A 15,027-nucleotide genomic window follows, 5' to 3' on the forward strand; every position below is an offset into this window, starting at 1 on the left:
AAAACTTGCATGAAATATTATTGCAGCAAAGATTGTTTCATGTAAGTACGTCATAGTTGGTATTGACTCAAAGTCAGTGGCAAAAATAGGGGAGTGGCGCAAGTGGGTGCACACACCTGTAGATGAGCTGCTATCTAAGTAATTCATTATTGGTGCTTTTACTAACCTATCAGATTCAACCCTCATAAAAGTTAAATTATACACTATTTCTCCCCTCTTGTAATGCTGGCTGTTAGGATCCAATCTAAATAAACACTAGGAAAAAAGGAACAAAAAATGGAAACAATCATCATACAAAAGATTCAGTCATCATTCATATCTAAAAAATGAAAATGACAATGAAGCCCATACCTCTGAAATAACAGTTTTTTGATTTCTAGTTGCAGCCTGCACCATAAAAAGAAACTCCTCCTGAAAGACAATCAATGATGATGATTAATCCTCCTACGATACAATCAAATTATGATGATGATTATGATTGATGATAATGATAATTGTGGTGGTGGTGGTGGTGGCGGTAATGAATGCTGTTAAAGAAAATTAATGTTGGTAATTCATGATTTTGAACAACAATGGAAATGCTGGTTTCAAAGATGCAGGTCATGATTTATGCTATTAACATAACACTGATTGTAACCACCAAAAATAAATACAATGATAAATACTGTTGCAAGTGATGAATACAACTCTTGAATAATCCATTAGTGTCAGTGTCTGTTATTGTCATGAAGGATAATAGATAAGAATGGAAGTGATTAGTTGTTACAGTAACTAAAGGTGATAATGATGATCCAAAAATCATATTCATCTTCACCTGGTTTTCATGAAGATTCTGATATGTCCATGTACTGTATGACCAGCGTTGGTCATCCTGCTCTGGAACCAATACACCTGATAACCAAAAAAAAGTTTTTAAAGCAAAGTGGAGTGAAAAGGAGTGAAGAGGAGAGGAGAGGAGAGGAGAGGAGAAAAGAGAGAACAAACCTAACAGGATATGTACATCTTCTTCTTCAAATCTCTTGACGTCACTCAGTACCAATTCAGCAAACATTTCTACAGCCTACAAATAAATATCAAAAATATATTCAATTTTTCAAATTTAAAGAAATCCAATTCCTTTGTTAAATGCCAGGTGAAAGATGCACATATATGAGACTCGAACAATACAAAGAAATTGTCTGGTTTTATTCTCAAGACACATGGCCTGAAATTGGAAAAAATTCCATTCAAGCTGACATTTGAACCACAACATCTATTCCTGACTATACTCACATGTTCTTTCCTAGGTCCAGCAATGCCATACTCCAAGTTTACTTGTACCAATGGAATGTCTGGGTACAAAGAGCCAAGGAAAATACAAGGCCCAGTAAGAACAGGAACAGTCTCATGGACAATGTACTAAAAAAAAAAAGCAAAACTATTCATTGAAATTTCAATATAATTATAGATGCTAAAAATTTACTTTAATAAATTTTCAATATTCTTACTTTAGCATCTCTGGTATCAAGATGAGATACATCTGAGGGAATTGATGTAAGCAACCAATCGAATTTCTCCAAGGCTTTCGTGTTGACAGCTTTGAGGAGTGGAGGAAGACCCCATCGAGCAGGCTCTTCATGTGTTCTTGCAACATGATCTCCAACATTATATGCAGAACAATCTGATAAGAATAAATCAGGACATAAGAGAAAATCTGTTATTTATTTGAAGAGAATGACATGTGGTCTAAAATGGAAAATCATTCAGCCCAAGGCAATCATACTATACCTAGTTTTTGTAAAATGGTGTCTTCTTCCTCAAAAAACAGATGAAACCTGTAGGGAAAAAATACAAGAAAAAAAGGAATAAACCTAAAGGATAAAAACAAAGGAAATAAAACTGAAGTGATTAAAAGTAAAAAGAATAAAACAACAACAACAACAAATGCTTGCTAATTCCTACGACATTACCACAAAAATAAAGCATAAAAAATTTGGAAATTCTGATCTCCCCAGATATTCCTCCTTGGATTTATTTGCCCATGTATTGGAATCAAGTGTCATGGTAGTATAGTGTACTCTTCTTACACCTCTGGGGCACAAGTTTTATTCTCAGACTTGGGATGAGTGTGAGTAGTAGAGTTCGTTAGTTCTTGACTCAATTGATTTGAAGGCTGGTTAATCTCTGGTTTTTGCCCCTCCGCAATATGTAATATGCTAGAAATTGAATCTGTGAGTTACGTAGCTATTTTCACAGATTAGCTTAGAGGTTCAATAAAATTGAATCTACATTGGTTACCTGTTGCTGAATGAATTAATTTCAATGTTTTGCTCTTAACTTTCAAGTTGCTAAATAGTCAAGCTTCCCATCCTATCTTTTGGTTCCGACTTGATTTCCCTATATAAACCTAGCTACTACTAAAGAAAACTGTCTATTGCCTAAATTCCTGTGGTGGTCAATGTTTTACTGTATCTGCACTCTGGAACACTCTTCCTTCTTCCTTACTTACTACAGTACATCATCATTAACGATACATTGTTCAAAACTTCTCTTAAAACCTTTTTATTCAAGTCTGCCTTTTCATGTTGTTAGCATAGTAATTATTCAACATAAAATGAACCAATAAAATCATATGATCACATCAATAATTATAATTTGTATAATTTATTTTTCAAAATGTTTTTTTTTTTCTATTTTAGGGTTTTTTATTTATTGTTATTTGTACTTCTACTCACCTCTCAGCCTGCCTTCTCGCATACCACACTAAATTAGGGTAAGGATTATAAGGCAGCTCCTCCTGACCAGCTATTAGCAACAACCATGAATTTATGACTTGCAAAAGTTCTTTATCTTGAAGGTACTTGTTTAATACAGCCCATTCTTGATTTGGATCATTGACATTTTTGGTGTCTTCGTCAGGGAAGTTAAAGGTTCCTGTTGATCTACAAATATAAAATGGCAATTATGTTTCTATATAGTCTATTCAAAAAAACATTGCATAGTCAGTACCACTGACTCAAGCATACATGACTTATCTAAGAGGGAACTTGGGTAAAAACCAATAAATTCATGTATATTTTTCAATAAATAAAAATGAATAGATTAAAAAAAGAAAAAAAAAACGAGAAAAAGTCCTTCCATAAAATATATAAGTATATTGTAGCAGCATCTACTATATTAACAATAAGACATGCCATACCATGGCCATCCAACTTATCTTTTTACTAGTTAGCTAATCAGAAATCTAGGATTTAACGGCATTTGGTAAAACATTCGTTGGGTGGCCATGGTACAGTGCGTCTCATGCAAAAAGAAAAATTTGAGATTTATCTTAAAAGCTCCAAACTGCTCTCCATTCTTATATATATGAAGAGGAAGTTCATTGCATGCAACTATGGAGCAACAGCAGTAGTGAGCTCTGTTACCTAGATGAAGATGACTGTGGCTGTAAATTTGCTTGAGAGCCAGTTTGACCAGACTAAAAAGAAAAAAGGTTAATATATTAGTTAATGGGGAAGAGATAGAATCATGAATAAATCATGAGAAAAAATGAAGAATAAGCTTATATGAAATAAATCATGGAAAAATATAGCTAAGAGTTGATATGTGAAACTTGCAGATCCAGTCATTTTTCAACAATTTCAATTGTCATACTTCCTTTCTTATGCCTCACCTGAAGGAGACTTCTGCTTGAACCCGGAGATAAAGAACTGTTCTCGAAGTTAGGAGGAACTACAGACATAACATAACTTTTGAAGTTCACATTCTCTTGCTAGTTGTCATAGTTACAGCATTTGATTTCAGCCAGACTAAACTTGAATTTGCGCTTATTCTTCCCAAAATATAGATAAAAAATACAGAAGAATATATTGCAGCTCAAAAATTACTTTCTTAAGTATTTTTTACTAGCATTTCGAAAGTAATTTCAAGTTTTTTCTTCCATATTTGATTTTTCTAGCCCAATATGTCCAATGTTTGTCAGGCGTTACTCCGTACTGGGTAGTATCCAGGCTTTTTCAGATGGGACAAAGAACGCCTTACTAATATTTTTCCCGCGTTAAAATCTTTAAAATTTGGCTTAACGTCACATGGACATGTTTGGGCTTGTTTGATTGTCTTCACTTCCGTTTAATTGGGATATTTTCACTTTCATTTCATTCATTTTCGAATTCCTCTCATTTTCTGCCGATGTATGGGGTTTTCTTCTTCATTTAAAGGTAGAAAGGGTCGAAAGTGATTTTAACGATGGAGTGTTCGACCTCAGTCGCGGTGGGTTCTGAAGCGATGGCTAGTATTATCATCATCATCAATGCCACAGAAATTGGAGGTGCTATCGGATGCAATAGATTCAAGACGAAAGACGAAACAATGAACAAGATTTGGGAGCGAACTGATATGCAGACATTTTGTATAGCGAATGCGTTAGAGTATGAAGACGAGGTGATAGAAATCATAGATCGACACTGGAAGAATGCAGCTAGTGATGAAGAGCGGGAAGACTTCTCTCAGTTCTTATTCTTAGACTGGGATAAACAAGAAGACACATTGGTAAAAATACTGACAGAGATCTTTCCTGGACCAGAAGTCTCGCCCAAATCTTCCTTCGTACCACTTAAAGATGAAATCTATGAATTGATAAAGATAAATACTGACCCAGACTTCCGGTCCGAAGTATTGTTGCGCGAAGCGGAAGTAAACAGAAGTGACATCGACCAAAAAGTGCAAAAGTTGACCGCCAACGGAAAAAAGCCCGTCCTCGAGTGTGTAAAAGAGATTTCTGAAAAGAAAAATATTAAGAAGGAAGAAACTTTACAGGCTCTTCATTCAAAACTGAATAAAAAGCGCGGTGAAGCACTCCAAGAGAGGGCAATCCAGCATTTTGAAATTAAGAATAAAACGAAAGTGAAACAAACAAAAAGGATGTTTCAAAAGGATGAGGAATACGAAGGAGTAAAGTGGAAAATCCAAGGAAGAATTGATGGGGATTTTGTTAAAGAAGACAAGGTTATTGAAGTGAAAAATAGAACGACGCGATATCATTGTGATGATCATGAACGAATCCAGCTTCAAACGTACATGTTTCTTTGTGAGAAGCAACAGGGGTTATTTTTGGAAAGGCTAAATGGAAGACAAAAAGAAACTTTATTCAAATTTCACGAACAGGACTGGAAAGAGAATGTGATTCCACCGTTGAAGGAGTTTGTCGCTAAACTTATTGGTAAGATTGAAACTTATAGAGAATTAGTGGAGGACAACATGAAATTCTACGTCAACTTTGCAACAACAACAACAACGACAGCAATAGCAGACGAACCTCCTTGCAAGCGCCCCAGTGACAGCTCTACGAATTCTGATGTAAAAGAAAAAAATTCTCGGATTGAGGATGAAGAGCAGGATTCTGAGACTTTAGAATTTCTATCACAATAGCTTAGTGTCATAAAAACGCAAGGAGTTTACATTTTATCTAAAATCTTTTAGCCTTTAGAGACAAATTACTAGTAAAATAGGCAAAGAGACTGTCTTGAGATTTTCTCATTCTTCATCTCCACATATTCTAGCAGTCTTGGGTCCACCGACATATTTTGAACTGGTGAAAAATTATAGGAAAAATGGAAAGAAAAATGGGAAGAAAATTTTTAGAGTGGCATTTATTGTGCCAAGGCCTTTTTCTGATCTAGGGATGAAACGAGGAACGCCTTGCTGAAAAGTGTATTTCCCGCCTTTTGAAATACAAGACCAAACTTGCCCAAGCTCTAAATACGCTTGTAATTTTTGCAAGTTACTCAATACTTTACTCACTTTTGATTTATATCTTTTTGAGTCTATCATCTTCGTCTTTTTCTTGAGGAAAATCTTGGTGGAAGCAAATTTGCAGACTTTGGTGAAATCTACACGAAAGCCATTTTGCTGTCAACAGTCGTTTCGAAAAAATGGCGGGAACGAGTACATGTCCGATGGTCATAATAAATGCTAGTGAGGTTGCTAGTGTGATTGGTGAACATCCGTACAAATCAAGAGAAGAAATTATGCAGAAAGTTTGGGAGCGAACAGATCAGAGAACATTCTGCATAGTTAACGCCACACAAAATAAAACTGAAGTTGCAAGAATCGTGACTTCAAGACTTCAAGAAGCAGACGACGAAATCAAAGAACAGTTTTCAAGCCTGCTGGTTGAAGACTGGGATAAACAGGACGACACATTCATTAGAGTCCTCAAAGAAATTTTCCCAGATGATGGATATCCAAAGCCCTCTTTATGGCCTTTGCGGTGGAAGATCTTAAAAGCTATCAAAAACGAAAAAAGTCAAGATTTCCATGAAAAAATCTTGTTGAAAGAGGCACAAGTAGAACAGCTTTTGATCGAGGAGGTTAAAAAGTTATCTAAAGATGAAAATAAGCCAATTTCTAAGTCAGTGGAGGAGATCTGCGAGAAGAAAAATATTAAGAATGAAGAAGTGAAGAAAGCCCTCGATTCAGCTCTCACGAAGGAAAGAGGTACCAAACTTGAGTCCAAGACAGTTGAGGTTTTTGGCCAAGAAAAAGGTATAAAATTTAAGCCAGTACCTCAAGAAACTGTATCAAAATTGATGGAACATGAAAGTGTGAGGTGGGCACTCCAAGGCAGGGCTGATGCTCTTCTCAAAGATAAAGTTATTGAAGTAAAAAACCGGAGAAACCGGTTTATGCAACCATTATATGACCTCATCCAGTTGCAGGCATATCTCTACCTCTATGAAATGCCAGAAGGAATTCTTCTGGAGAGGTTTCGCAAAGAGCACAATGAGACACCAGTGAAATTTCAAGATGAATACTGGAATAATGAAGTGGTCCCAGCTCTAAAAGACTTTGTTTTTGAGCTCCAAAATTATGTTGAGAAGAATATGTCACTCCTGAGAGAGAATAAATGTGATATCAACATTGGTGGACCCAGATCTCCTCCCAAGAGACCTTGCAGCACCCTTGAAAGTCCAGCAATACAGGAGAAGATGGCAAGAAATGATGAGGAAGAAGAAGAAGACTCAGACTCGCTTTTTGCAAACATAGAACTAGATTGCTTGGACAATTTCGCAGTTGAAAAAGAAGGGTTAGAAATAGCATTGAGTCTTTAAAACAGTGGCAAATATTGAGGAATTCCCATAGGGGGTCAGTCCTGCCCTTGACAAATCATCCCTCACTCTCCTTCCCCAATTACATGCATGTGGCAAGTAACTCAGTCAGTGAAATGGGGAATGGCAGGCACTCTAAGTACCCTCTTATATACCCCTGCTGTTATTGCTAAATGCTTCAAAGCCGAGGCTGGAGTTGCCACGCATGATAAACTGTAGTATTGCTATGCATGGAAATTCCAACCTCAACATGAAACTATTATTCAGGGTCACTGAATAAAAACTGTAAAATGGAGTATTAATACCCTGTTACACTTTGAAACTTTTAGGTGAAACTTGTGTGCTACTGCATTGCAAGACAAGTTTCACGGGGGTGTAACATGGCGCAATTTCATCCTGAAACCTCTTCGCGACACAAGTTTTGGTTGCAGAAGTAGAAAGCAGTTCGACTTTTTGTGAAACTTTCTCGCGACGAACGTTTCACAAAGCTGGGGTGTTACACAGTGCAATTGCTTCTGATACTTGTCTCGCAACACTGTTGCACCTAAAAGTTTCAATGTGTAACAGGGCCTTTAATCAAATTACTTCTTTTTATTCAGCCCAGGTCTCCTTTCTTTTGGCTGGATTTGACCTACAAATTTTTATTTTTACAGGACATTGTTTGATTGAATGTCATTTCCATTGCACTGTTTGAAATTTTAGAGATTGAAATCCACAGACCAGAAAAAAATTAATTATTATTAGTATTTAATAGTTTTTATCATAAGTATGTAAATGATAGGTTTGTTTTTAGTCATCAAAATGCATGCATTACAATATTACGAATTCATAATATTATCATTAGGAATATTTTATCATATTTACAGTAGAAATATTCAGTGGTATAAACAATTATGTGCTATAAACTATTAAGTGTAGGAATTAAAAATATTCTAGATATTGCAACAATGAATTAAAGAATCGAAAAACTGGGCATCTATAAATATTCCAGGAATGTTCTATTGTTTTTTGGCCAATCAGAGTTGACTTACAAACCACAAGATACAGGAAAGATAACAATATAACGCTTCTGATTTGTTAAGAAACATCCTTGAAAAATTTTTTAGGTGCCCACAGTTTTTGGATTTGCACCCTAATTATTACCAATAGTTATGAAAAAAATCACTCTTGAAAAACATTTCATAAATAAACTATAAATATTTCAGAATCAATTTATATAATCAGTATAATTTTTTTGCATTTGAATGCCCAAGTCACAATAGAGTTTGTAAGGATGCATACCTTGTAAAATCTGTTTGATCTGGTCAGCATAAATGTTGATTACCCCTCAATGCCAGCAACAAGAGCTATTGCATGTACCTAAAACATAAACTAGGGACAGAACTTGTGCGCATTGCCACCATGGAAAACACACTTCTGACCAATCCTTAGTCCATTCCTGGACTCTCCTTCGATCTGCTCCAACAGGCAAAGGAAGTCGGGGACTGGACTAACGAATTATCAGAAAAACAAACCAAAGCAATTTTTATAAAAAGCAGTACATGCAATGCATCAGTAAAAATTTGGGTCATTTTACCTTTGCTTTGTTACAAATTTAAGCTTTTTTCCAGGAAACGCAACTTGGACAGACTTTTTTTATGTAGCAAATTTTTTTAAGTAAAACCCTAAAGTGTGACAATCTCCAGAGTAGGAAATGATTTATTCACAGAGGCCCTAATAATGATAAATACCTGACGAGCGACATGGCCTTGTAATGGCCTTGTAATGGTGATACAAGAGCCACTTAAACTAGCAATGAACGACAGATTGCTCTAATGAATTATGGCAGCAAGGCACTGATTCAGAAGGACATGGGTACCCTCTTATAGGGCCTAAATAGTGCCTGAATATTGTAACTCTAAAATATTATATTTCAAGATAAATAATTTTAAGGTAGAAGTGAAATGTTTTTTAGCAAAATCAAGGTCACTAATTTAGGCATTTCGATAAAAATAAATGCAATCTGTGCAATAGGCCCTTTGCAGCTCAGTAACCATGTGCTGATTAATTCACTGAGAGCAAATGAGTGAACATCTTGATTTTCATGGGTGAAATATTCTGGTGAGCAAACAAAATTTCTATGACCTGTTTTGAGAGATTGTGATAAAACTGCATTTCATAACACACTGGTTACACATTGTTTCATTCAGTTCTTTACAAGTAGCTAAAAAGAATCACCAATTTAAAATAAAATAAAAAGATTTGCTCACCAGTACAGAAATGTGACCGTTGACTGCAAAGGGCCTATTGAAAAAGTTGTACCAGAATATGGTTTAAATATTGCACCATATCCAATTACTAAATCAAAGCACTCCTTAATTAATGATAATTTATCTAATTCATTTAGTAAAGTAGAAAAAAGAAATACTTCATATCTAAACTAAGCTGGTCAAATATTTTTTATGATAAACCTACTGAATCATTGAGACAATTTTGTAATAAATTTTCAAAAGATTATACTCCAGTTTCAACTTCGCTGCTGCTGCAATGTTAGCCTTGGTTTAACATACAAAAATATTTCAGTATATTAGAATATAATGGACCATTCATTTTTAACTGGGGAGGAAAGGGGCAGTGGGATTTGTGGGGGCATCATTAAAAATCAGGCTCAAAAGGGGAGCACAAAAAATCCAAGTTGCACAGCACTTTTCCAATAAATAGAAAACAATGCAATAGTGAAGAGAGGGTTAAGATTTATTGTAGGGTTTACCGAAATGAATTCCACAGCCCTCCCTCCCTGATAAAAAATGAAAGGTCCTTAATCAAAACTCTTGTAGATCAACTCAAAGTTTGTATTATTATTTATCATATAATTATCCATAAAATACCTTAATTTGTCCTTTTCGAAAAACTGATATTTTCACATGTGAAAATATCGTTACCATGTGTATTTAAGCTATTAATTTATAAATAAAAACTTTTTAGAATAATAAAAAACTTGTTAAGTTAATTTATGGACAATTATATAATGAACAGAATATTACATGGGCGCTTGGAGATACGAAATTTAATATAAATAATATAATATAATAAATTTTGTATCTCCGTGCACCCATGTAATATCCTCTATTTATGCACGCCTTAGTTTACCATAGCCACAGACAACTATCAATATTGAATACATTCACACATATCAAGGCTAAGAATGTGCAAAAGATAACTTGAAATTGGAGCTGGATTTGAGATTTAATTTAGCAAATTATTTGATTCATTGTTAGTATCTCTGGTTTTTAAGTATTCCGTCAATTTGACTGGATAATCTGTCATCACCCCTGCTACTTTGAGCCTATCAAATGCAAGTTCAAATTCTTCATCTTCATTCAAGACCCAGAGATATGTCTAAAAAGGAAAATAAGGTTGGAATATTTTAGTGACAAAACAGGTGTTTTGGATTACACTCCCATGAGATAATAATTTATAAAAAAATGTTACAGTCAAACCCACTCCTGCATTCCTATCGATTCTCAAACATTCTGTTTATTTTTCAAAATTTTAGTTCCATATTGCTTTGAAACTTGCATATTTAAAAACAAATGTAAATTATGTCCATTTGTTCTTTACAATGACAAAAATGATAAAAACTTCTCATTTTAGGGACCAAAACAACCAACAGAAAAGCGCGCGCTCATTGACTTCAGCTTTATCTGTCTGTCCTCTTATTGATGATAAATTGTCTGTCTGTCCTCTTATTGATGATAAATAACCAATCAGCGCACGAGAAATTTGTAAGTTATTGTAACAAATTATTTTACCTGGATTCCTCTTTTCTCAAGGTGTTTGAAAAGTGACGGTCTTATCAACAACCTTGAGAAAACACAATGAAAATCAATAAAAAATTGAAAAAATTCATATTTTGACAATAAGATACATGTTAAAAAAATTAATGAAGAGAAGGTTTCTGTCATACCAGTCAGCGAGATAGCATATCAACCTCAAAGTTCCTGGAATCTCAAAACGTCTGACAAGAAAACAGAGCAAAGGTTTAGGAATTCCAAGAAAGAATGAAGAATAATAATGCAATTAATTATTGAATTTTCAAACCAACCTTAGCATAACTTTTGGCAGCATAATTTCAAGAAAGGATTCCTTGAGAGGTACAAATGGCAGCAAACCAGTATAAAATAATAAAAGAAGAATTCCACAGCGGTGGAACGAGAAAAGAAGAGGGATATTCGGGTTCTGCAGAGAGAAGAAATAATGCATTGTTGAAACCTTTCTAATTCTTGATCACATACCATGCCGCCTTAAAAACCAAGTGCTGTTTAGCTCTATTGTTCAGTAAAATTTGCTAAGACTTGCATAAGGGAAAATTTATTTAATATGCTTGGGGGAGTGGGGGGGGGGGGGGGGGAGAGGATAAGATTGCTCCTCTAAAACATTAATTTTTACAGGCCCCCACCATATCTTTACCCCCCCCCCCTCCCTTATCCCCCCTCAGCATATGAACTTTCACTACGTACATAAATATTATATATATATATATATATATATAATATGAATGAAGCTTTACAGTGCAACTACGAGAACCAAGGCCACCCAAATGAATTTTTATACAAATTAGCCAATTGAGATTAAATATTTAATCAATAGAATTTGTACAAATATACATATTTTTGGTTTTAAAAGTGTCTAAACATAAATTGGTTAGCGTTAAAGAGAAGGATTTTAAAGAGAACTTGTAAAAAACTTGTAGTTAGTGTTCTTGGTACGGCATGTAGCACAGTAAAGAGACATCTCTCCTCTTTTAATCAGTTCAAGATCGTGTGAGCTAGCGCCTGTTTTTAACCCCCACCTCCCATTACTGTATGACGTCTCTAAAGATCAAGGCTGTTTCTGAAATACTTACATGTTTGTGACATCTTTCAGTGATATCACTTTTGACGTTTCCCCATGCACAGAGATGTTCCCTGTTGTACTCACAAATAAGCTGATTTGTCTGTTGAATAAAACACATTCGTCTTCAGATTGAAAGAAATCTCACACAAATGTAACTCAATGTATTTTTTCCTTGAGATAAGATCGTGTAGTTCCAGAAAATATCCATACTCCTACCACACGGAGGAAATTGGAAATTCAGGAGGGAAGGGGGGTCAGAGAATGAACAAAATTACAGAGTTTATAAGCAAGAATATTGGAAGTTCTTGGGGGTAGGGGGCTCCTTTTACAAATTTCCTGCGAGTGGTGGGGGTATGGATATTTTCTGGAACTACACATTGTTTGTTTGACTTTTCATGTATAGCTATTACACAAACAAATCTTATGATCTCAAGAGAATGACATGTGATTTGAAATTGACCAACAGAACATTGCTATGGTAACCACAGAATCTATAGAAATTGAAGAAAGAAACATTCTTATTTATATTACCTTTTCAATTAGTTCATCAGAGTTAAATTTGATGTCTATATTTATTGGTATATCTGGGAATGCTTCAAATACACTGGACAACAAAGGAATTTGCCTATCTTCATTTATTGGACTGCATATTTTACCTGTGAGTAGAAAACATAAGGAAATTTGGAGAGTACCAACAAACAACTTTACTCACATACTGATTATTAGTGGTGCACACCATCCAAGCTCTCAAACAATGCTGGCTACACTATAATAGTAAGTATAGTCAAACTTTAGCAGTTATTAAAACTCTTTAAAATTAATGATAATTAATGCCACTTTACTCAGCAGATACTCCAACTGAGGACTCACTTTGATAAACTAGTATCAATAACCAATCACATTGCAACATTTAGTTAAATATATTTAACCAATCAGATAGCCCATTGATATAATAAGAGTATAAGAACATCATTGGTAATCTGATTGGCTAAAACTGTTATCAGTTCAATCTCTGTTTAGTTTACTGTTATCTGAATGGTCAGTTTTATTCAAGTGGTTCCCGGTTAGTGTGTCCACACAGTAAGCGGCTAACTTTAACTAACTTTAACTAATTACCTGGATTAAACTGTATAGGTATTCTTCTCATCAATGGTGGAAGATCCTAAAACATATTTTAAACATTTATTGATAAAAGTATAATTTTATCTTTAGGGTGGTTAATATTTTGGAAGTTAAAACATTTTGATGTCCATCATATGACATGCATAATCATATGATATCATATCATATGATATCCAATCAAACGGAGATTTTGATGGAAGGGGAGATATATCAATATCGATGTTTTACTTTTACCTGATAATTGAGTTCAGAAACATTGCAATCCAAACCTGCCACTCTCAACAAATTATCATCATGACAAACTACAACTTGCTTGTCTGCAGTTAATTGCAGGTCGATTTCTAACATCTCACTTCCATTCTCTATGGCACTGAAAAACATTGATACAAATCTCAAATTTGTCACAATAATCCTATGGGGGGGGGGGGGGGGTTCATAGCAAAACAGAGACAAAAAAGGTTTTATATAAATCTATAGTGCAGTTTTCGTATGACCGTGAAAAGCTCAGTGCCGTAACCGTGACGTGCCGTGATACTTCCTATAATTCTAATTGGCTGATTTTTTTCACGTGCAATATGATTGGTCTAAAAGTGCTGTTATCTTGGCGTGACCGTGTCCGTGCCGTGTTTATGCCGTGTTCCTGGTATTTGACTGGATGGAGAGTAAATTCTTGTGCAATGTGATTTGTCTGGCGTATCCTTTGCTGTGTCACAACCGTGTTCGTGCCGTGAACTTTTCACAGTCATACAAAAACTGCACTATACATCTCAGTTTTGCAGTGACGCCATTTCTACATCACTATTTCAGATCAACTGGTTGGGAGGAGGGAAAAAATGCTATTAGTCAATTTGAGTAAAAAAATGTTTACACAAATCTCTATATTGCAATAAATAATTTATTGCTACATTAATTTTATTCTATGGGGGGTGGCATCAAATACAGAGTTAAAATTCGAGTCAAACAAAATTAATTATACAAATCATTAACCATGAGGGGTAGGGAGAGGAGGGTACAGTGGAACAGCCTTGGGAAGAAATTTGAGTCAAAAGCTTTGAGAGGGTCATGAGTTTTTCCCATTATTACTTACTGTCGGAATGCTGTCATGGTATTTTCACGATTTTCGCCAGCTCCTGCAATAAAGTCAATTAACTTTTAAAATATATCAAAAAATTATTAATGAGATGTGTCCCAAAGGTCGAAAGCTGGAAGTACTAAAGGTTATCATCACATAAATACTTGCGTACGAAAGGGCAATGTTTTATCCAGTACCCATCCATAACGCCTTTCCAATCCCTAGTATCTTCGCAAATAGCTTAATTGCTGTTTGCAGCCTGATGAAAATCCAAAGAGAAGAATAAATATGAGGACATTTTCGAAACGAGTACCTCCGCGATGACTGATGTGCCGACATCGAAATTTTGTCTTTTTCTTCGTATGAATAAGCTCAGGACGGTAAAATAATACCGCTGAACTCAAAATATAGCCTCCTACTAGAGGTAAGACGACTGGGAGGACATACTGGTACATCTTTTTTCTATTCTTGGCTGTCAAAATATTTCCAAGTCTACTGGTTACCGACTGACAAAGAACTGCAGACTCACCGTCACCTGTACCACCCCCTTGACAACTATACCACAGGTAACCCATGTAAGAAATGGAAAATCAGTTTTGTGGCCTTGCTCTGCAAGAACAGTTTATTCTTCTTCTTTCCTTATCATTTTGTCTCGTATTCGATACTATTCTATTTCTTTTTATTCGTTTCATTCCTCTTATGCATTCTATTTCATTCTATTCCATTACCGCATTCCATTCCATTCATTCCATTCCTTTCCATTCCATTCCATTCATTCCATTCCTCTCTATTCCATTCTATTTTCACGGCTCTAATTTATTCCACTCTAATCTACTTTGTTCTATTTCATTATATTCTATTATTTATTCTATT

At 35.1% G+C, this 15,027-nt stretch overlaps 3 protein-coding genes across 4 annotated transcripts in view; 1 reads left to right on the plus strand and 2 right to left on the minus strand.

Annotated features, from left to right (window-relative positions):
* LOC148910016 (uncharacterized) overlaps positions 1 to 3,812 on the minus strand; it is a 15,593-nt gene extending 11,781 nt beyond the window's left edge. The window contains exons 1-10 of one of the 2 annotated variants that reach the window (XM_089032921.1): positions 3,653 to 3,812; positions 3,405 to 3,457; positions 2,715 to 2,921; positions 1,768 to 1,814; positions 1,488 to 1,660; positions 1,273 to 1,398; positions 985 to 1,060; positions 815 to 891; positions 352 to 411; positions 167 to 255 (exon numbers count right to left, since the gene is read on the minus strand). In XM_089032921.1, the coding sequence (XP_088889047.1) occupies positions 167 to 255; positions 352 to 411; positions 815 to 891; positions 985 to 1,060; positions 1,273 to 1,398; positions 1,488 to 1,660; positions 1,768 to 1,814; positions 2,715 to 2,921; positions 3,405 to 3,457; positions 3,653 to 3,721 (977 nt within the window). In that variant the 5' untranslated portion in view covers positions 3,722 to 3,812. The remainder of the gene's footprint in view (positions 1 to 166; positions 256 to 351; positions 412 to 814; positions 892 to 984; positions 1,061 to 1,272; positions 1,399 to 1,487; positions 1,661 to 1,767; positions 1,815 to 2,714; positions 2,922 to 3,404; positions 3,458 to 3,652) is intronic. The other variant, XM_089032922.1, reaches the window with a different exon arrangement.
* Positions 3,813 to 5,869: 2,057 nt separating this feature from the next.
* Positions 5,870 to 8,296, plus strand: LOC116307230 (uncharacterized). The gene has a single exon (XM_031717389.2). It carries the CDS (start codon positions 5,910 to 5,912, stop codon positions 7,086 to 7,088), a length of 1,179 nt encoding a protein of 392 aa, XP_031573249.2. The 5' UTR covers positions 5,870 to 5,909; the 3' UTR covers positions 7,089 to 8,296.
* Positions 8,297 to 8,765: 469 nt separating this feature from the next.
* LOC116307231 (lysophospholipase D GDPD1) lies at positions 8,766 to 14,711 on the minus strand. The gene is made up of 10 exons (XM_031717390.2): positions 14,468 to 14,711; positions 14,170 to 14,212; positions 13,317 to 13,452; positions 13,077 to 13,122; positions 12,492 to 12,616; positions 11,971 to 12,060; positions 11,170 to 11,303; positions 11,032 to 11,082; positions 10,877 to 10,928; positions 8,766 to 10,463 (listed from the first exon to the last, which is right to left on the minus strand). Exons 1-10 carry the CDS (start codon positions 14,607 to 14,609, stop codon positions 10,311 to 10,313), a joined length of 972 nt encoding a protein of 323 aa, XP_031573250.2. The 5' UTR covers positions 14,610 to 14,711; the 3' UTR covers positions 8,766 to 10,310.
* Positions 14,712 to 15,027: the final 316 nt, after the last annotated feature.

This window comes from Actinia tenebrosa, unplaced genomic scaffold (assembly GCF_029948245.1).
Source record: "Actinia tenebrosa isolate PJP-AT-01 unplaced genomic scaffold, QUT_ActTen_1.0 PGA_scaffold1__47_contigs__length_23844297, whole genome shotgun sequence".
In the NCBI taxonomy this organism is placed as follows: domain Eukaryota; kingdom Metazoa; phylum Cnidaria; class Anthozoa; order Actiniaria; family Actiniidae; genus Actinia; species Actinia tenebrosa.